The 22,102-nt window shown below is 37.6% G+C and overlaps 1 protein-coding gene across 1 annotated transcript in view; it reads left to right on the top strand.

The window, feature by feature from the left end:
* Positions 1–22,102, top strand: part of PKHD1L1 (PKHD1 like 1) — a 192,017-nt gene that overhangs the window by 38,090 nt on the left and 131,825 nt on the right. Inside the window, 9 exon segments of the mRNA XM_037802604.1 lie at positions 449–717; positions 11,319–11,410; positions 14,275–14,434; positions 14,751–14,886; positions 15,624–15,767; positions 17,428–17,585; positions 18,806–18,919; positions 20,438–20,587; positions 21,563–21,687. Of these exon segments, the coding sequence (XP_037658532.1) occupies positions 449–717; positions 11,319–11,410; positions 14,275–14,434; positions 14,751–14,886; positions 15,624–15,767; positions 17,428–17,585; positions 18,806–18,919; positions 20,438–20,587; positions 21,563–21,687 (1,348 nt within the window).

A 22,102-nucleotide genomic window follows, 5' to 3' on the forward strand; every position in this document is an offset into this window, starting at 1 on the left:
CTTTTGTTAAAGAGAATAATCAAGGCCAAGGTTTTCAAATCAAGTGGTCTGACTCTTGAAGTCTTTAGACTAAACTAAATAAAGTTTTATCTGTCATATCATAGTAATAATTATTATATTATTATTATAAGTAAAGCACTTACCAAGTTCCAGGTGTTGCATATATGTTGTATCTAATCCTCACAACAACAATGAAAGTAGTATTGTTACTCCCATTTTACATAGGGGAAACTGCAGCCCAGAGAAGTGAGGTGAATTGTAGTCTGTCCTGATAGCATTTTGTATGGATGCAGGTACATGTAAGGGTATGTGTAATTGTTTTCTTTGCACACATTTGCTAAAGATGTGAACTGAAATAGAACATCTGTAACTACCACACAGATGGAAAACCATTGGTATGCTGTGTAGTAGTGCTGATAAAATGCTTACTTTATTTTATTATGTTCAGGTGGGAGAGGCTTGAAGCTTGAGGTATGGAATAATAGCCGGCCGGTACATCTTGAAGAGATACTTGAATTCAATGAAAATACCCCAGGATACCTGGGTGCCAGCTGGGTAGATTCAGCTTCCTATATTTGGCCCATGGAACAAGACATGTTTGTTGCACGCTTCAGTGGATTTCTGGTGGCTCCAGATTCTGATGTTTATAGGTTCTACATCAAAGGTGATGACCGTTATGCTATTTATTTCAGCCAGACTGGACTTCCAGGAGATAAGGTAGGGAAACCACAGGATATTCTTCAGTATCATAAAAACAACATGATAATCTTCATATGCATTTCATTTTTTCTAAAACAAAATCAATGAATATATTGAAGAATATATGAAATACAGTTTCATGTAGTTGGGTTCTTGGCCATTTTGATGCATGTGATAAGAATTTTAAAATTGTCATACAAAAACTCCTGAACTAAGAGAAAATGCTTTCCCATATCTGAATTTTCTCTGCCAAGAGAAAAATACATGTATTTCCTTTAAAATTGAAATTTGTTTGTATTATGAAAGAATTATAACCACAATATAGAACATTTGGAAAAGAGTGAAAATATTTCACTATTCTGCTTTTATGCATCATGAGATGAAAGTCTGTCTTTTCCTTCTATATCTTGTTTTTTACATAAATGGGATCATATACACAATTTCATAGTCATTTCTCACATATTAGTATTTCTACATGGTATTAAATAATCTATGTAATCACCGTTTTAAATGACTGAGTAATATATGATTGGGTGGGCTTATTAAGCTTAGATAACCACCTTCCTACTGATAAGGTTTTTTTTTTTTTTTTCCTGAATAAGCGGGCAGAAAATTTATTAAGTACACTTGCAGAAAAAGAGCATATAGGTACTCTCCTAAGGAAATAGAGGCAAGAGGTGAGAGGCCCTGGCACTGTGGGGCAATCAGCTTTTACAGATTTTGTTCCTTTTGTAATTTTTATTAACTATTTTACTACCCTCCCCTTTTTTCTCCTTCGCTGATGCTTGATCATAGATGAGTCACTCAGGCAAGGTCAGTTGGCTCCATGCTTCTCAGAGATATCTTTCTTCTTCTAGCCTGACTGCTTCTTGGAATTTTCCCTTTGCTCATCAGCCCACCACCACCCAAATTCTAACCCTGCCTCAACTTTCCCCTTAATGTTAGGGGACTTTGGGCTGATGGTCCATCTTCTGTAGCTGCTTCCAAGCTGCCGGTGGGTCACAGGCCCTACTTGTGGGAGCATAGAAGTCTCTGTCTATGCTATTGAGGGTGGCTGGTTGAGCATGGGGAACGGGAGTGTAGCCTCTGGTGAGGAGGAGTTTGTTGTGAAAGGCCTCTGATCTGGAAGAAACAAACTTGGTGAGAAGTTTTAGTATATGTGGTCTGAACAGAAGCAGGAACAAGAGTTTTCAGGAACATTGTTGGTTGGGGCTTGGCAAACTGTGGCAGTTGGCAATATCTGGCTGAAACTTGCATAAGAGTAACTTCTAGAATGACTCAAGAGTAACTTCTTGACTCTATTTGAAATCTCTTAGCCACTGAAACTTTAATTTCATTTCTTGTCCCCCTTTTGGTCAAGAAGGCATTGTCAATCCCAGGATGCCAGGGCCAGGCTCATCCCTGGGAGTCATCTCCCATGTTGCCAGGGAGACTTCTGTCCCTGGGAGTCATGTCCTACATAATGGGGGAGGGTAATGAGTTTATTTGCAGAGTTTCACTTAGAGAGAAAGAGGCCACATCTGAGCAACAAAAGAGGTTCTCCAGGGGTAACTTTCAGGCATAATTATAAGTAGGTTTAGCTTTGCCATTACAGAACTAAGTTTCATAAGGGCAAGCCTCAAGATCGAGGGCTTGGCTTATTAAATTGGGAGTCCCTAATGCTTGAGTGAATATCAGGAATTTCCCAGCAAGGGTAGTTTAATAGTTCCATATTTTTTCTCTAGTCCCTCAGGGGACTCTGCAAATACTTTTTTATTTTCTGCTCAAAATACTCTAGAATGTAGCAGGGTATTACATTAAGCTATACAGAATTACATGATCTGATTTCCTATTCTAGGCTCCATGTAATTAGGTTGTTTAAATGGAATAGCCAGACATGTTAAGTTAGATAGTGTGCTACATAAAATTTAAATTTTGGACAAAATAAACATCCTCCCTTTGGTCTCACACAGAAGTTGAAGTTTTAAAATGCAGACAATATCATCTGTTACCCTGTATTCTGATTTACCTTAGTCCCAATCGTATCAGCTTCATTCATATCTCTAACTAAGTCTAATCTCTTTTTCAGGTTCTTTAACAGTTGCTATAGGGGGTAATGCTGACTTTCAGTGCTGCAGAACTCTAACTCTGAGTCTTAGGTGACACACAGGTACCTAAATTTCCAGGGAACTACCAGGTAATACACAAAGAGCACAGGATCTCAGAATATAGAAATAACACTTCAAATTCAGGAATAAATGTGACTAAGAGCTTATAATCTAGGCCCTAATTTTCTTATAAGCATTTTCTAAATGAGACCGTACAATATTTTTCCTTTTGTTTCTGGCTTATTTCACTCAACATAATGTCCTCAAGCTTCATTCACCTCATTGCATGCTTCATGAGTTCATTGTTTTCTGTAGCCACACAGTATTCCACCATACATATACACGAGAGTTCGCCCTTCCACTCATCAGTCGATGGACCCTTCAGTCATCAGTATGCAAATGTCTACTCATGTCTCTGAGTAAGCCTTAATTTTTTATAAACATTTATAAATGGAGCTACTTTCCAAAATGAAAACATTTGACAATTGTCTTATATTGGGGTCATTAATGTCTTGTTTACCTCTACACATTTTTCAGGGTTACGTTAATTAACAGGTACATATTTGCCTTGTTTCTCTTTTAAAATCCTTTTTTGTTGAAGATTAAGTTCTGAGTTATAGCTGACTACATGTACTTTTAGAGAAGCATTAGAGCAAAGAGTGTAACTGATAAGTAATTTTGGTTGTTTCTATGATCTGTAACTTTTTTCTAAGAATAACTAAAACCATGTTTGTCATCATACTGTTGTCTCACACATCAGTATCAGATTACAACATGGACAGTGAGAACATAGCCAAGTTTTTAGGAATTTTATACTATCTCTAAATATAGCTTAATAGAAGGATAGTGTTATAGTTTGCTAATGCTGCAGAATGCAAAACACCAGAGATGGATAGGCTTTTATAAAATGGGGGTTTATTTCGCTACACAGTTACAGTCTTAAGGCCATAAAGTGTCCAAGGTAACACCTCAGCAATCAGGTGCCTTCACTGGAGGATGGCCAATGGCATCCAGAAAACCTCTGCTAGCTGGGAAGGCAGCTGGCGTCTGCTCCAAAGCTCTGGCCTCAAAACGGCTTTCTCCCAGGACGTTCCTCTCTAGCAAGCTTGCTCCTCTTCAAAACATCACTCCCAGCTGCACTCCGTGAGTTCCCTCTCTCTGAGCCAGCTCATTTATATGGCTCCACTGATCAAGGCCCACCCCGAATTGGTGGGGCCACGCCTCCACAGAAATATCCCATCAGTTATCGTCCACAGTTGGGTGGGGCGCATCTCCATGCAAACAACCTAATCCAAACGTTCCAACTTAATCCCCACTGTTCTGTTTGCCCCACAAGATTGCATCAAAGAATATGGCTTTTTCTGAGGGACATAATACATTCAAACCAGCACAGATAGAAAATCTCTTAATTATTGTAATACATCCTGAAAACTTCCTATGTAATATGTTAAAATATGTTAGCACCTCACTTTTACAAGGTGAAAGAACAAATCCTTTGTAATAGTTTTTCTTTAAGAGTGATAAGACTTGTCTTTTGAAATAAAAAATGATAAAGTCAACATAAACATCAACAAGGATATTATTCTGATATGATATAAAATCTTTGTCTTCTAGACAGAGTATTCAGATGGTTAAGAAAAACCTTTTATAACCTTTCATTAAGAATAGACTAGCAATTTACATTATTTTGACAGAGAGAAAACATTTAGCTCTTGTCTTACACATTAAAACTAGCTATTTTATTTTAGGTCAAACCATATTCCTTTAGACAATCTTATGAAATTTTAGTCAGCATTGATTACAATAAACAAAATTTAGTTTCCTATTAGGAATATGTTAGTCCACAAAATTAACATATTGCAAGACTGTGCTTGGAGGCAGTTGGAGGTCAGTAAGTCTGCCCCTAAGGCATTCTGAAAGATACGGGGGACCATTTCCAAACCTTTGGGGCAGCACTGTCTAGGTGAGCTGGGTGGGAAGCCTGCCCTTAAGTCCTTGCCATTCAAAAGCAAATAGGTATTGAGAGTCAAGGTGAAGAGGGATACAAAAAAATGCATCTTTAAGATCCAGGTCTAAGAACCTGAAGGCGGGCTTGCCCTGAGATACTGTCATTCCATGTGCCATACAGAGGTGTCGATTTGCTTAAGGATCTCCTTTGGGATGCCAAAGGCCTCAATCTAGTAGGGCCTCAGGGCACACAACCCAGTAAACACTAGCCAGGTCTACTCATCTTAAGGTGGCTTCCGGGGAGTGAAGAAGATCCCTCCCTAGAAGGGGGTGAAGCATTCAGGGACAATGAGAAATTGATGGAAAACCAGAATGTTCTCAAGCCTACAAAGGAGAAGGGTAGTGAAGGTTCTAGTTTTAGCGTTACTGCTAACTCCCATAAATAAGCAAGTCCCAGTGGAAGTAGGTGCAGAGTGGCAGTTCAGGGCAGAGTAAGTGGCTCCAGTATTAATTTAAAAATCAATAATCTTACCTGCCACGTCGAGTGTCACCTGAGGCTCCTCTAGGTTGATGGTCAGATGTGGTCAGCAGAGCCATAATGTGGCCTCGGGCACCCTCAGTCCTCTTTACTTGCTGCGGTCAGGGTTCTGGGAGCGTTCTGACCCCCCTTCAGGACACGGTGCGGTCCCTGGCTTAGCCCCGGGCTGGTGGCACTTGGGACAAGGCCCTGGGTGGGTCCCAGGATCGTGAGGTGTCCTGAGGTTTCTGGCGCTCTCTCTGCCAGTGGCCCTCTGACCAACAGTTGAAGCAAGGCCCTTGAGGCTTGGAGCCACTTGCAGTGACCCGGAGGGGACAGGGCACTTTTAACAACGACTGCAATAAGCTGAGCCTGTTCTCTGTTCTTCTGCTTGCCTCTCTTTGCCTTCTCCTCCTCCTTGGCCTTCTCCGGCTTGTTAAAGACAGAAAAGGCAGTTTCTAATAGGTCATTCGTGGGAGTTTGCGAGCCTGTGGAAAGCTTTTGCAGCCTTCTCCAAATGTCAGGGCAGACTGGCTGGTGAAATGAGTGCCCAGCAAAATCTGACCTTCCTAAGAATCCAGGCTTACAACAATATACTTCTTTAGGGCTTCTACTAGCCTCCCCTGGAACAGGGCCAGTGATCTCCTGTAGCTTATAATATTTAATTGGCATGGTGGTACATTTTCTTATGCCTTCTTCAAACAGGTGTCTATATGGTCCCTATTGTCTTAAAAGGGGATCATCAAGGAGACCTTCTCTAATGGAAATTGAGACATGGACATAACACAAGCGACAAGTGCCTCTCAGGTCCTTGTCTTGATAGAGCCATAAACATCTGGGCATTGGGAATTTCTGGCTACTTTCCTTGTCTTTTACAAACTGAAGGATGGTATTGTAATTGAGAGGCCCACTGGAAGGCTATGCTTCCCCATCTTTTAGCTTGTATTGACTGTTGATGTTTCATATTTTCTCTGAAAAAGAAACAGAGGAGCTTCACTAGCCCCAGTGTGACCACTTGGCATCCCAACACACATCAGAGCTGAGGTTTCTCTCTCTGCCGCTCAATGTCTTGGGAACATGGAGAGTAAAGCTGCTGGTCATCCCTGAGATGCCTTTCCTACACTTCCAGGGGTTTCCCAGGCCTTGCCTGAAAGAATTCCAGAACAATGCTTTCCAGGAGTCTTTCCTCCTTGCCAGCCTAGTGTCTTTGGAACCCAGTGAGAAAAGTCACTGAGCATCCCAGGACGTGTCGCTGGGCATCCCCAGGACATTCCTCCCTGGGAGATGTCTAGACCTATACTCACAAGGTGGGGCCATGCCATACCTGAGAGAAGTCTAGGTCACCACTCCTGGAAATACCTGGTCCTCTAGTTTCCTGAGGACCAAAGAGTGAGCATGCTCTAGAAGGGAAGCTTTATATTCAGCAGCAATGGGTCTCAATAGAGGCCTGGAAGGGACACACTCCCATTGGAGAGTACTCAGTTCCCACAGGCATAGACCACAGGTGAATCCCTAGAATGTTTGGTACAAGAATCCTTAGCCCAGAATCCTGTGTTACAAGGATGGAATCTCTCAGAAGGCACTGAAAGGCATACAGAGGAGAAAGAAGGAGACTGTCCTGGAGGCAGGGAGAGGATCTCTGCAGGGGAGGAAGGGCCTGAAGGGCAAGAGAATGGGCTAGTGAGGAGCAAGAGGTGGCCCCCAGAGGAAGGAACACAGAGAGTGTGGAGAAGTCTCAGAAAGCCTGAGAGGGAGAGAAATGGGGGACTTGATTTGATTCCCATCAGACCCCTGAATGACATGGGGAGAAGCCCCAGTTAGGTCTCAAGGGTAGCCTCACCTGCCGCTCTGAGTCTCCTTGGATCTGCATGGCATGGAGACGGGGTCCTGCCACCTCTGAGGAGAGAGCCAGAGAACTCAGAGTAGACCGAGATTATGTCCTGGGGGAGCCAAATCAGAGTCTCCAGATTTCTAGAGACACAGAAACCAAGCAAGAAGCTAGAGGGAACAGTGAAAGTGATCAAGAGGAGGTTCTCAGAGTGGAGGCAAGGAGAGTGTTGGGAAGCCTTGGAGAACTGAAGATAGATAGATAGATAGAGAGAGAGAGAGAGAGAGAGAGAGAGAGATGAGAAATGGAGGACTTGATTTGACTTCCAGTGGACTCCTGCACTATGTGGGGAGAAGTCCCAGTTAGGTCTCAAGGGCAGCATCACCCACTGCTGAGTCTCCTTGGATCTGCACGGTGTGGAGATGGGCTGCTGCCACCTCCAAGGAGAACTCAGTGTAGACCAAGATTATGCCCTGGGGGAGCTAGATCAGAGTCCCTAGATTCTTCGAAGGAAGAGTGAAAATGATTCCACCCTTTCATGAGGACACGGGGTTGAGAGGATAACAATGAGCCAAGCAAGAAGGAAAGCGAAAACACATGGTCTCCTGGTCAATAGCCATGACTTACCGGTCCAGACAGTTGGAGAGATGTGTCTCCTACCTGGTTTGCCAAAATATGTTACTGACGTTGCTTTCCTAGGTTCTTGGCCATGCTGTGAGAAAGAATTCAAGGGTGTAGCACAGATTGAATAAGCAGGCAGAAAATTTATTAATTACACATGCAGAGAAGATCATGCAGGCACTCTTGCAAGGAAATTGAGGCAAGAGGTGAGAGGTCTGTTTTTGTTTTTTTATTAGGGAATTTGTAGGTTTACAGAAAAACCCCTGCAGAAAGTACAGAGTTCCCATATATGCCCCCTGCACACAGTTTTCCTAGTATTAACACTTTGAAATAGTGTGGTGTACCTTGCATTAGTGCGGTACCTTTCTTACAATTGATGAAACAGTATTATTATACTATTAATTATAGTCCGTAGTTTACATTAGGGTTCATTGTTTGTGTTGTTATGTTTCTATGTTTTGTTTTGTTTTAATTTCTATTCTAGTAACATATAAACAACCTAAAATTTTCCCATTTAACACCTTCAAATACAAAATTCACTGGGGTTAATTACATTGACAATGTTGTGCTACCAGGTAAGTTTTTAACTTAAGTCTAATTTTTCACGACCACTTATAATATTCTATTAAAATTTGTGTTCAGTAGTTTTTCTGTATTTAAGATTATTTTCTTAGGACAGTTTCACACATGTGAAACTGATAAATCAAATCACAAAAAAATTTTTGTGATTTGATTTATACAATAAGAGTGCTTCCCAAACTGGTTACACAACTTTAAATTGCTACCTGTAATGAATGAATTCCAGTTTAACCATAGCTTGTCAGCATGCTTACTCCAAAGACGGTGTTGGTGATTGAATCATGTGCCCCACAAAAGACATGCTAAGGGTCCAACCCCTAGTCTTATGGATGTGAACCCGTTTCTAAATAGGACCTTTGAAAATGTTGTTAGTTAAGATGTGCTCAAACCGAATGAGAGTGTGCCTTAATCCAATTTGGCTGAAGTCCTATAGTCAAAGGAAATTGAACACAGAAGAGGAAGTCAAAGGAGTAGCCAGAGCGGGCAGTCAATGGAATGCAGAAGAGAAAGGAGATGCCACCATGCTCATTGCCATTGGATAGAAGAGCTGGGAAATCCCAAAAATGCCAGCCAGTCAGAGATACCAACCCCAGGAGGAAGCAAGCCTTCTAGCCTCTAAAACTGTGAACCAATAAATTCTTGTTGTTAAGCCAACCCACTATATAGCATTTGTTTTAGCAGCCAGGAAACTAATACAATTTTTGGTACCAGAAAGTGGTGTGCTGCTATAAAAAATACTTAAAAATGTGGAAAATGGCTATGGAATTGGATAGCGGGTGGAGACTGGAAAAATTGTGAGGTGCTTGATTAAAAAAAAAAAAAAAAAGCCTAAATTGCTTGGAAGAGACTATTGGTAGAAATATGGATGCTAAAGGTACTTCTGATGAGGCCTTTGAAGGAAATGATGAATGTGTTATTGGAAATCAAAAGAAAAGTGATCCTTATTATAGAGTGTCAGAGAATTTGGCAGAATTGTGTGTGGTATCAGATTGAAAGTGGAACTTATAAGCATGAACTAGGATATCCAGCTGAGATTTCTAAGCTAAGTGTGGAAACTTGGCTTCTCCTTGCAGCTTGTAGTAAAATGCAAGAGGAAAGGGATAAGCTGGGAACTGAATTCTTAAGCACAAAGAAACCAGAACTTGATGGTTTGGAAAATTCTGAGCCCAACCAGTTAGTATGCTCTGAGACTATGGCCAGAAGAGTCTCTATCAGGAACCTCCCTGAGCTTTCAGGAAATGAGTCCCCAGAGGACAGGACAGGGCTCACTGGGGGGTTTAGCTGTACAACCCTTTGTTAAAGAGAGTTTGACTGGACATGGATCCAGTCAGCCATTTCAGTGGGAGTCAGGATTGGAAATGCAGGTATCCAGCAAGGATCTGTGGAAAGTTCTATTATCAGATGTTTGGACCCCCTAGAACTGCATGCTACAACAACAAAGTTTTATGAAATTTTTATGAACAAAAGCAATGCCTGAAGGGACAGAGAAGGGAAAAATTGAAAGAAGAATGACTTCAAGGGCAGAACCATGGAAGCCGAGGTCTAGACCAAAGAGATCTCGGGCCAGGAGAGCAGGCCTAACCACATGTGTGCAAAAGGTAGGTCCACCCCTGCTCTTGGAAGGGGCAGGCCTTGCACCCCGTTGTTCAGGAACAGTGCTTCTACCCCAATGCTCAAAGTTGGTGGCCTGTGACCCGGTGTTTGTCAGTGGCCTGGCTGCCATTCACTCCATCAGGCCTGTAGGACAGAAACTCAAACCAAGATGCCTCTGAGACCTTGAGATCTACTGGAGTTTGCTGTTGGCTTTCAGGCTTGTTTGGGACCTACCCATGTTTTCCTTCTAATTTCTCCCTTTGGGATAGTAGTGTTTACCCTATGCCTGTCCTACCTTTGTATTTGAAGCAGATAACTTGTTTTATAGGTTTCACAGGTCCTTCAGACAGAGGAATTTGCCCCAGGGTGGATCACACCCATTGCTGATTTTGACGAGACTTTGTACTTAGCATTGTTACTGAAATGATTTAAGGCTCTTAGGATGCTTTGGTGGAATGAATGTATTTTGCGTGTGGGAAGAACATGTCTTTTTGGGGTCCAGAGGGCAGATTCTTAGAAATTATGTCATGTCCTCCACAAAAGGCATGCTCAGGTCCCAACTCCTGGTCCTATGGGTATGAATCTCTTTGTAAATAGGACCTTTGAAGATTATTAGTTAAGGTGTACCCAAACTGTATGAGAGATGGACCTTAATCCAATATGGCTGAAATCCTTATAAGCAAAGGACATTGGATATTGAAGAGGAAGCCACAGGGAGAACTCAGAAGCTGTAAGTCAATAGAACATGGAAGAGAAAGGAGAAGGCTTTGCCATGTGCATTACCATGTGATGGAAAAGCCAAGGAACCCCAAAGATTGCCGGCCAGATACCAACCATGGGAGGAAGCAGGCCTCCTAGCCTCTGAAACTGTGAGCCAATAAATTGCTATTAAGCCAACACATTGTATATTATTTGCATTAGCGGCTAGGAAACTAATAGACATGGAATAGTCATTCCTAATGGGAAGTCCAAAGTCTTCTCATTCTAGTATACAGACCAGTATATCTCTTTTGGATCCTCAGGACTACGTTTACGTGATACGATTTTGGCTAAATTCCTCAAAGTCCTCCACAGAACAAAAGAATATGTTATTTAACCACAACAACCTCCATTCCCATGTGTATCTTTGTTTTTTCCATTGCAATTCTAATTGTAGAAAAGCTATGGTCTGGTTAGTTCACTTGGTATAGTGGTGTGTTGTTAAGACTGGAAAGAATGAAGTAAGCTTTGATAATTAAAAAAATTCCATTTCATCATGGATAATAAATCCTAGAAGAAAAATATATTGGAGTTTCACATTTTTCTATTCATGAAAGTTCTAAGGGTGACAGAAAAATAAATTATAACCATGGAAGAGTAATGACAATATTAAATGTTTATTAATAAATTCTCTCTCTCCCCCTCTCTTTTTCTCTCTCTTGCTATCTCACTCTCACTCTGGGATAAGGTGAGGATTGCATATCATTCTGCAAATGCCAACAGTTATTTTTCCAGTCCAACACAAGGATCAGATGATATTCACCTTCAGAAAGGAAAAGAGTAAGTTTTTTTTCCTTTTCTCTAAATTACTGGGTAGAATTTTAAAGCTATAAGTTTATTAGTAAGTTTTTAATTTGTTTGTTTTGTTAGTAGATATTAGCCTATTGGCTTAATTTAAAATTATCCTATTGGCTTAATTTATAATTGGTCATTCTATAATTTTATTAAATTTTGTTCCTAAATTTCATAGAAGAGTCATTCAGCTAATCAGGGAGATTTGAAATCTAAATTATCCTTGTTGCTGAAATTATGATTTTGTGAAATTTACTTAATCCTGTTTCTAATCCTTCCCTAGAACCTTTCAGTAAATCCAGCCATCTAGTTTCTCTAGTCTTAAACTCAGATTTTCAATATTGCTAGAGAAAAATCACAAAACCATGTAGATTGCTGCTGCTGTTAATATATATTTATATTCACTCATTTATTTCACACTTTGTGCCAGGTACTGGAAATTTATTATGAAAGCTATTAAAATATACCCACTGCCCTTAAGGAGCACATAATTTAGTGCTGAAAAGTCTAAATGACTTGAGACTTAGAGAACAGATGAGGGTGTCATCCAAATAGCAGATAATCCCATTCAATGGATCATTCAGAATCCCTAGAAAACCAGAGGATAAAAGACAAGATCTACTCAAAATGGCTAAGATACAATGGAGACCATCAAGGGTGCATTGAAAATATCTTTCATTCATTACATGTATCTGTTAGCTTTTGCTGCCTAACAAGCCACCCCAAGTTTAGTAGCTTGAAATATCAAACTTCTATTATTTGTCACATTTCTGTGATTGGCTCAGTAGTTCTTTTGCTCCTGGCTAGCTTACTTAGGGATTGATGGTCTAGGTGGCCACAAACACATATCTGGAGCCTTAACTGGCATGGTTGGGATGTCTAGGCATCTGGAGTGTCCGTTTGCGCATGGTCTCTCATCTTCCAAGGAGCCTGGTCCAGGCTTGTCACTTTGGCTGAAAGGTTCTGAGCAGTATAGGGGGCAATTCCCAATGTACTTTTCAAGCCTCTGCTTGTGTCACATTTGCTAATGTCCTTTTGACCAAAGCCAATGGCCATGCCCGGATTCAAGGGGTGAAGAATTAGACTTTATCTCTTGATGGAGGAGATATTTTTAAAATTTCAGTCTACTGCATATCACCCTTCTGAATACTGAAGATTTATGCTTGTAGCAGCACCATGAAGATTCTGATGAGGTTGAACAGAGGGCTGGGAACAATGGAATCTGTGTCCTCACTGAGGTCTTAGTAATAGTGACATGAGGAAAGCATTCCATTCTTATTCTCCTCCTTATACTTGTTTATGTATTTAAACACTTTCTTTTTTAACCAAGATCTCTGGGCCAGTTCAGGCTAAGGTTAGTGCCTGATAAATCCCTACTGCAATTTAGCATCAGTACACTTTCAGTCTTTGCCTTCCCTGAGATATGAGTTCAGTCTATCTGCTCGGCAGGCACACAGAGCTTGCTGAAAAGCAATTCCTAATATATCTACTGCCTGGGATCTGTGCTCCAACAAAACCAGCCTGGAATTACCCACTGAACTTACAATGAAGTCTATGAATTCTGAAATTGAGGCCACTCTAGCTGGTTTATTGCACAGTGGCTCCCAGAGCCTTTCCAAAGGTGAACTCACATTGCAATGTTCATCCTACTGAGCTAGTATAGTCATTAAGTACATGTCCCTTTTGGATACTCAGTTGTACTTTGAATACTACTTTAGTTACTAATTGTTTTAAAGCATTTAAATCTTTAAAACTCTCTTAACCTCTATTTTGTCATCTGAGAAAAGGGAATAATAGTATCTATCTTTTGGAATTATCATGAAAATTACATATAACAATGACTGTAAAGTGCTTAGTTTGGAGTTTAGTACACAGAAATTTCCCAATAAATATTTTTAAGCTACCGAGTGAGGATGCAAAATTTAATGGTTTTTATTTGAGTCCTGAACCTTAATAAGTGTTGACCACTTCCATTGAGCTGAGCTGGGGAACAGATTCTCAGGGTAGTCAAGAATCTGAAATAGTGTACCGCAATGTCATTTCTATGCAAGGAACCACCTCCCACCCACCTAGACTGATGGGAGATGATATATGTCCCTCATTCAGAGTCTTCCATGAACTGTGGATACTCATTCTCTATGTACAACAGTATCTGTTGAATGATGTGAGGCAATTTGGAGGAATTCCCAGGTGGCCTTTCCAGAAATGGGAGCAATGATGAGATTGGTGGAGATTTAGGCAGGACTTCAGTAGCTTTGCACTCACCTGTGACAGCTGGGGAATGAATGCCTTATCCTGGCTGGATAGTTGGATGATGGGCAGGGACCTCAGGAATCAGGAATTCCAAGTATAATGCCTGAATCCTGTCCAGCTGGTTGAAGGGCCAAAGTCAATCTAATCACTAAGGGTTTCCTGAGGCAATGTATCATTCTCCAAGTTACAAGTGGACAAAATGTAAGGAACATGAGATAAAGAAATTTCATCCTTGACACATGCAACTACTCAGAAACAAAATACATGAAATGTGTAAGTCTGTCTGTCACTTTGTTTTGCATGTTAAAGTACATAACTTCTGCTTGTTGTTAACCTTTGAGTTGTCTGCCAGCAAGTTGATATTATAATTTACAGTGTCATTGCATTTTAAGATCCTTGAGGATAGAGGATAGCATCTTCTTTAATAAATATTTTTTGACCAAATCAATGAATCAGTCATGATTGGGAACAACTCTCCAGAGATACTACAATGTAAATCATATAACAGGCAAATTTTTTAGTGTTGAAATTTTATTCATTGAGAAAAAATTCATTTCTGGGGAAAAAAAATTCTATTCATTAGTTACTCTGTTTTCCAGATATTACATTGAAATTTTGCTGCAGGAGTATAGACTAAGTGCTTTTGTTGATGTTGGACTCTACCAGTATAAAAATATCTATACTGAACAACAAACAGGAGATGCAATAAATGAAGAACAAGTTATCAAATCCCAGACTACAATCATCCAGGAAGTACAGGTTTGCTACGTTTATTAGTCCACTTTATTGAAAGTAAGTATCCAAAGGAAGGAATTTTATTTGGTTATGACTTTTATTAGGTAAGAAGTGTTTGGGGGGAAAGCAGCCATGGACACTTCCAGAATTGAGGCTTGAAATTTATGTGTTATAAAGCAAAGAGACTGTTACTTGATATGACTTTATTTTAAAATATCTTAAAATATCATTTTATCATTTACTGTAAAATAGAGCAAAACATAGCATTGGATAGCTGAATTATGATGCTTTTTAAATGTATTTTTGCATGGTAAAGACTTTTTTTTAAATTTGAAATTAGGTTATAACATTGGAAAACTGGGAAACAACTAATGCAACTAACGAAGTTCAGAAGATTGTGGTAACCAGCCCATGTGTAAAAGCTAATTCATGTTCACTTTACCAATATAGATTAATCTATAACATGGAGAAAACTGGTAAGTTGTAAATAATAAGTGAGATTTTATTTTTCATCATGTAGATATAGTTGTAAAAGAGTCTTTTCCTAGTCAAATTGTACCATGTGGAAAATCGTTTTAATAGTATACTACCCAAAGAAGCAGAAAATGTATCATGAAGAAAGAATTTAACTTTTAAGAGAGAAAGATAGAAAATGGTACCAATATAAATAGCTATCTGGTATATACCATCATTTTGTTCTATAATGATCATGATAAATCTATATGAATGCACATAAGGATTTTGTATATGTATGATTCACAGGTGTAACTCAAGATAAGAGAATGAAATTCATCATTCCAGAGAAGTGAACATTTCTTTTAATTTTTCAAAATGTGATAGAGCTACTGGGACATAAATTCATCAATTAACAGACATCACAATTCTATATTTTATTATAAATCCTGAAAAAAATTATGTTATTTCTGTTGTTTCAGTCAGTGACAATTGATGAGTACTTACTGTTTGCTCAATATAATGCTCGTTACTGTGAGAATATTAAAAACAATAAAATATGATCCCTGTCCTCAAAAGATCTCAGTCCAATTTAGTAGTAATTATATTGAATTTGAATTAATTTCAGAACATAACTTCATTAAGTGATACCATATATGGTACAGACTGTAGATGCTTTAAAAATTCAAATGTAAGACATCACTGTAGGCTGCAGTAGTCCAGGAGGACTTCAACCTTTTTTTTAAATTTCATCCAAAAGTCTTGCTACCTGCTGATGCTTCCGACTTCATACTACAATCGGCCTTGAATGACCTCTGGTCTATAAAACCAGATACAGTTCAAGTAACAAGAACACAAAAGTCCCAGAGCTATACTTACGCTATAACCTTTATATCAGCAAGAGGTAAGCATGTATTTCATTTTGTACTTCCATAAAGTTTATTCTAAGGAACCAGATTGATATCCTGTGCAACTCCATTGAAAAAGGGAAAAGCTCCATAAAATGACAGAGGAAAAAATTGGACTCATAGCTTTGATTATTTTTAAGAGGAACAGAAATTAAATAATTAGTTTAGTTTTCTCCTATGGTAACTTATATTTTAGTTGTACTCCAAGGAATGTGCAACTCCAATGCATGAGAAATATGCACTGCAAATGAACTATCATACTATCATTACTTTATAAATTAGTAAAATATTAATTCTGAAAATAAAATGTAAGTAAATCAGAATTGCCCAGAAGATACTAGTCTGGCAAGATCTTACCCAATGAAAGGATTCTGTGGTCAAATTCAAATGGGAAACTGCATTCCTTGTCTCCTTCAGATTGACAGAGAGCCCATTAAAATGTTAAAATCCCTGAAGAGTATGGCAGTAAAAACTGGTTATACTATGTTTAGTGCAACATTTTCCAAACTTATTTGACCTCTCTACCCTTTTTTTTTTCCCTCAACTAATAGCTATTAACTTCCTGTTAAGTTAATGTTATACACACGACAATTTTGGAAATATTCTGATTGGTATTCTGCCTTAAAGCCAAGCTTAGCAACTGATCTGGCTGTTTGGAATATCTAGTTCATGAAATAGTTCCCTGAATGTTACTGGATTTTGTTTATTTGTTTGTTTTGGTTTGTTTTTTTTTTGTTTTTTTTTTTACCCTGTATTTTTTAAAAAATTAAGTTCAGTTTTATTGAGACATATTCACACACCATACAGTCATCCATGGTTTACAATCAACTGTTCACAGTTTTGGTTTGGGTATTACTTTTTTTTGGACAAGCATTATTTTCTGAGTCACATGAGTAAAATGCTACTTCAATTTTTATATCTCATTTTATAAAATTGTTGATTTGGTTATTAAGTGGAGAGTAAAGAATTTTTATTTAACATGACTTGAAATTCTAAAATTTTACCAAAGGTAGACTATGAAAATTCTGTATAAATGAAGACATGGTCATCCATGTTCTCCCAGGAAAATATTTATAGGTAAGACAGAAATTTAAGTCTTTAGCAGAGAGCATAAAAAATACAGTGCCAAACAGTAATGGCAAAATCTAGGACCTTTCACAACTGAAGAAGTCAACAGAATTCCACTGGAAGAACATCCTCTCAATGAGGAGAGATGTCTGAAGGTAAGGACTTATTTCTCTCAAAGTCAGATTGTGTAAATAAATCTCACAGGCCTAGAAATATTGCCTGGAAATCAGCTTTATTCATGTTTAAAGAAAATAGTAATATTCCAGCCTCATTCCTAACACTTAAGTTATTGGTCACTGGCAAAAAAACTAAAAGAATTTTTGGAATATCTTTCTTCCTATTGGTCTTTACCTCATGGCCCCATTACATCCTCTGTTTATTTTACAGTACTTCCTTTTTAAGCTGTAGAAATTAAATATTAAATGTTTTTGCTATTTCTGCGTGGTTTATCTGTTCTTCCACATTCATCTTTCCCTTGTAATAATGAATTTCAAATAAAACCAATTTGGTTAATTTGAATGTCTACTACAGATATGTTGATATTTTATTAATTAGCATGTTAAAATTTTGTTTGATATTTACTTGCAGGAGACTTTGATCTACTTGATTTTGAAGTTTTCGAAGGCAGTAATATCACACTGGATATTACAGAGCAAACCAAAGGAAAGCCCAGTTTGGAGACATTCACACTGAGTTGGGATGGGATTGCTTCTCCACCTCTTACCCCATCGTCATCAGAAGCTGAGGTAGGTGATAGGAAGGTTCCTTCCATGTGCTTTTCATGCATCTTATCCCAACACTCACTGGTCACTTGTAGACAAATGGGGGAAAGAAATACTTCCAAAAATCATTACAAATCATTTGGTACCTGACCAACTTGCCACAATTTATATGTCATGGACATTTCTGGCTGAAAGGGGAATCAGAGACTGTCTACACACCCACTCATTTTTCCAGATGAGGGCTCTTGGAGCTTCCGGGCCTTGCTTTGTTTCTGCATAGACACTTTGTGTCCCTCTACCCACCTCAGTATTGTTCTTCATTCAAAATCCAATTTATCACCATGTAAAAGAAAAGTTAGAATTTCCTTGAGAGGTGTATTAGAGTAAAAGCTTACCTATAAAGTACTGGTAAGCTTAAATCTCTTGTTAATTTATTAAATGGAGATCCATTTAAGAGTCAACCTTCTGTAAAAGCCATTTTAAAGAGTGATGGGTTGGAGCCAACCCATAGAGAGTGGAGAAGGGAGGAAATGTTGCAAGGACAAAGGGGAGAAAAAGGAAGGAAAGGGGAGTTCATACATCTGTGCCAACAGGATCTAGTGAGTCTCTATCTGGGGCAGCTGCTCATAAAGAAAGAATATTTGCTTGTCAGTTACTGAATTTTGAGGACTACCTATACAATGAGTATAAGTTAATATTTATTTGATGATTAATGATCATACATTGTCTCAAGCCCATAATTCTAAACAAGTATTTCTTTGCTTTGCTAAAGAAATAGATGTGAAAGTTATAGGAGACATCATAAAAGTGTGCTTATTCTTTTATAATCCAGAATTATTTATAGTATCTGTCTCTTTAAAAAATAGAATGCATTGGAGTGTATAATTTTTTCAAATTTATTTCCAGTTAATTGGGAAAACTATTCATTTGGAGTCTGTTTAATTGGGTGCTAATTCATTTAGATTTGCCTCATTGCTCACTTTTAATAAACTACTAGACGAATTTGTCTTCCTTATATAATAACTAAGAAAACTAATATTCAATTAGATGTACCTATTGTCATTCTAAGGAAAACTCTAATACAAATTAACTTAAAAATTACTTAGGAAATAATTTTATAGTTATGGCTAAAATATGGGAATTATGAAAATGTTCTTTTATAACTAATTAGTAGAATTAGTCATAGAATTACTAATGTTCTAATTCTTCATGAGAATGAAATTATTAAAGTTCATGTTATTTAGTTTCAGGCAGCAGTGGAAGAAATGGTTAGCGCCAAGTGTCCCCCACAAATTGCAAATTTTGAAGAAGGATTTATTGTGAAATACTTCAGAGATTATGAAACTGATTTTAACCTGGTATGGAATGCTTAATGAACTGTGAAACTGACCAAATGAGAATTCATATAAATGTTCAGAATTTTGTGATTTCTTTATTGAACTAGTACTCTTTCTCATTCAAAGTCAAATTGCAAAAATAATTTTGGTATATGTTTATTGGTAAGTCGTATTCTTTCATCTTTCTGCATTATCAAATGATTCATTCATGAAAGCAGTATTTCCATCACACAGATACATTTTCTTGATCAATAGAAAGGGAGGAAAGATGGGAGGTTGTAAGACATGCTAAGGTTTGTTTTCTTCAGTTGAATGCAGCATTTATCCTATTTCCTCACTGGTTTCAGAGAAGACAATTTGTAGTATGACATTTTATAGTAAGTTGCTTCCCTTGCTTTTTGAGATTACCCTCTGGTCAATTAATGTAATGCCTAGTCATTATTTCTTTTTTGGTGAGCTATAAAGATTTCCCTTTGATACACAGTAAAGGAAGAAAATTAAATATACTCTTATCTTTCTAATTCCCATTTTAAAGACTTGAGTAAACCACATACTCACCATTTCCAAGTGAATACTATAAGAATAAGAAATACATAGGCTATTTATTCAATTCAGATCAATACTCTAGAAAAAATAAGATATATCACATGATGCATTACATGAGCAGATTTATTAGGGAGAAAAAATAAAAATTTTTCCATTTATTGGGCTACCTTTTCAACTTAATTCAATAAATATACTTGTATTTGGGATCTCCTCTTGAATGTAGTATTAGCAGCCATAGCAATTACACAAGTAATTTACATTACACTGCTTTCCTACTTTGTCTCCCACACATGTTCTATGCTCTGCCTAACCTTAACTATTTGCTTTTCCCAGCTCTGTGCCTTCTTACACCTCCACTTCTTTGTACATATTTTACCCTCTCTTGGAAGCCCCTTGACCTCTTTTTCCATTTGAAAATCACCTTTGACACCTTTTTCAGTTTGAAAAACTTCTGTTTATCTTTAAGATTTAACTCATTTGTCACTCCCTTTGAATCATCTTTCTTGAAGCTTTGCTGTGATTCACATGTCCCTCTTCAGCCTTGGTATTTTAGTTGTAGTTTCCTTTACCCCAGACTGGTAGGCTTCTGAGTATGGTATAGTGTTCTTCACCTCTTCAACCCCTAATAGTAAAAAGAAAAAGAAAAAAGAAAAAAAAATCTGGCATGCAGTAAAAATTGAATAAACATTTGTGGAAGGAATGAATTAATAGCCTTAAGGAGCTCATAATATAAGGAGAAAGGTAAAGCTTGGGAAATACTGGGAAATTGTGAACTACAGGTACAAGGGATTATGTGATTATGGATCAAAATGAGTGCTATAGGGTGTGAACTTCAGAATTTCAGAGAAAGGAGAGAACATTTCAAGTTAAAGTAGTTTGGGAAGCAATGGGATCCAAATTGAAAATGGGCCTTGAATGACTCAGGTGGACATGTCAAGGAATAAGGCAAGGCAATAAACCATGGTTTCATTTAAAACATTATTGTTTCTGTAGGAACACTTTAATAGAGGGCAGAAGACAGCCGAAACTGATGCTTACTGTGGTCGTTATTCCCTGAAAAACCCAGCTGTTCTTTTTGACTCTGCAGATGTTAAACCAAACAAAATACCATATGGAGACATTTCATTATTTCCTTATAATCAGGTAAGCTTAACAAAATGATATGCTAATTGAATCTGGAAAATACTTTGGCAGTAAAATTTCATGAAATCTTAAGACAAAGAAAAGTATTTGTCATGTAAAATCATGTCACATTGCCCAGGTCCTGGAGTTCACATTCTGTATGTTTGTAATATCCTTTCATCATAATTCTCAAAAAAGAAATAAAATATATATGTGTAGAATGATGTATCATGTATTCTGCTTTATCTCATAATCTTTGAAGAAATATTTGCATGCTAGTTTAAATACTAAAACAATTAAAAATTTATTGTCTCCTCCATTTCCCTTCATTAATTAAGAAGAACAAAAATTGATAATCTTTGAAGAGTGATCATATAACAAGTAGGTTATACTATGAATCAGGGAAAAGTGAAAGAAAATCATTTTAGACTAGAAATAATAGATTTACTCTTTCTCCTGCTTTGAAATTCTCAAATTGTGACACATTTATAAAATGCGTATTTGACATGCTTAAGGAGTTGTGGGCCACACACAAAAAAATGGTATTTAATTAGTATTTTACAGTGATATTCATCTCCATGTCTAAATGTTCAACTGCATTCATATCCAAATTAATCTACTGGAATGTTTACCTCTCTTCTACATGTGCCATGGACTTTTAAATTTACTGAGCAGTTCAGTTAGGGCTTAAATCCTACTTAGCTCCATAAGGAGTGAATTGTTCCCAGTGTGTTAGGAAACAAGACCTAAGAGAACAATAAAGAATTAATCATTAATTGTTAAGTCACTTGAATTCCACTTCCTCATCTCTAAAATCTTCCCCAATTCTTGTGTGCCGTAATTGTCTGAAATTCCTTTTTCTGTATTCTGATGCATTTTATAAGGAAAAGAACACAATAATATTATTGAATTGGATTAAATTAATTTGATTGTTACAAGAATTTATTAATTTCTTAGCAGGATGTTGTTACTGATTTTTTAATACTTTTTATGTAGCTGTGTTTAGCATACAAAGGATTCCTGGCAAATCATATTGGTCTAAAATTCCAGTACCAAGACAATAGCAAGACTACTCGAAGCACTGTTGTACAATTTCCATTTGACTTCACTTATGGAGACAAGTAAGTTATACTATGATTTTGAAAAAACTTAAGCTATACTGTAACATATAAATTGTGAGGGTAAAACAAACCCATTTCATGCCTTTTTGGTTTTTTTGATAAATCATGTACACCATGGATCTGGCTGCAGTTTTCCTTGCCTTTACGTATGCTTCCTTACAGAAGTAGTTGCAGTGAAAAGAAATCTGTAGATTATGAAAACAAAATTGATCTATTGTCATCATCAACAATGACCCCTTAAAAGTCAAAACAATGGTAAACTTTAGAATATAAATTATATATTATTGAATCTAATAATTTTCCTAGTTACTGGAGGAAGTTAGAAAGAGACTGTCTTACCTCTATATTGTTTATTAGACTTTAATCAGTGAAAAAAGTGTATTCTGATGCATTTTATGTGGAAAATAATTCCATA

The sequence above is a fragment of the Choloepus didactylus genome, chromosome 14 (assembly GCF_015220235.1).
Source record: "Choloepus didactylus isolate mChoDid1 chromosome 14, mChoDid1.pri, whole genome shotgun sequence".
NCBI lineage: Eukaryota > Metazoa > Chordata > Mammalia > Pilosa > Megalonychidae > Choloepus > Choloepus didactylus.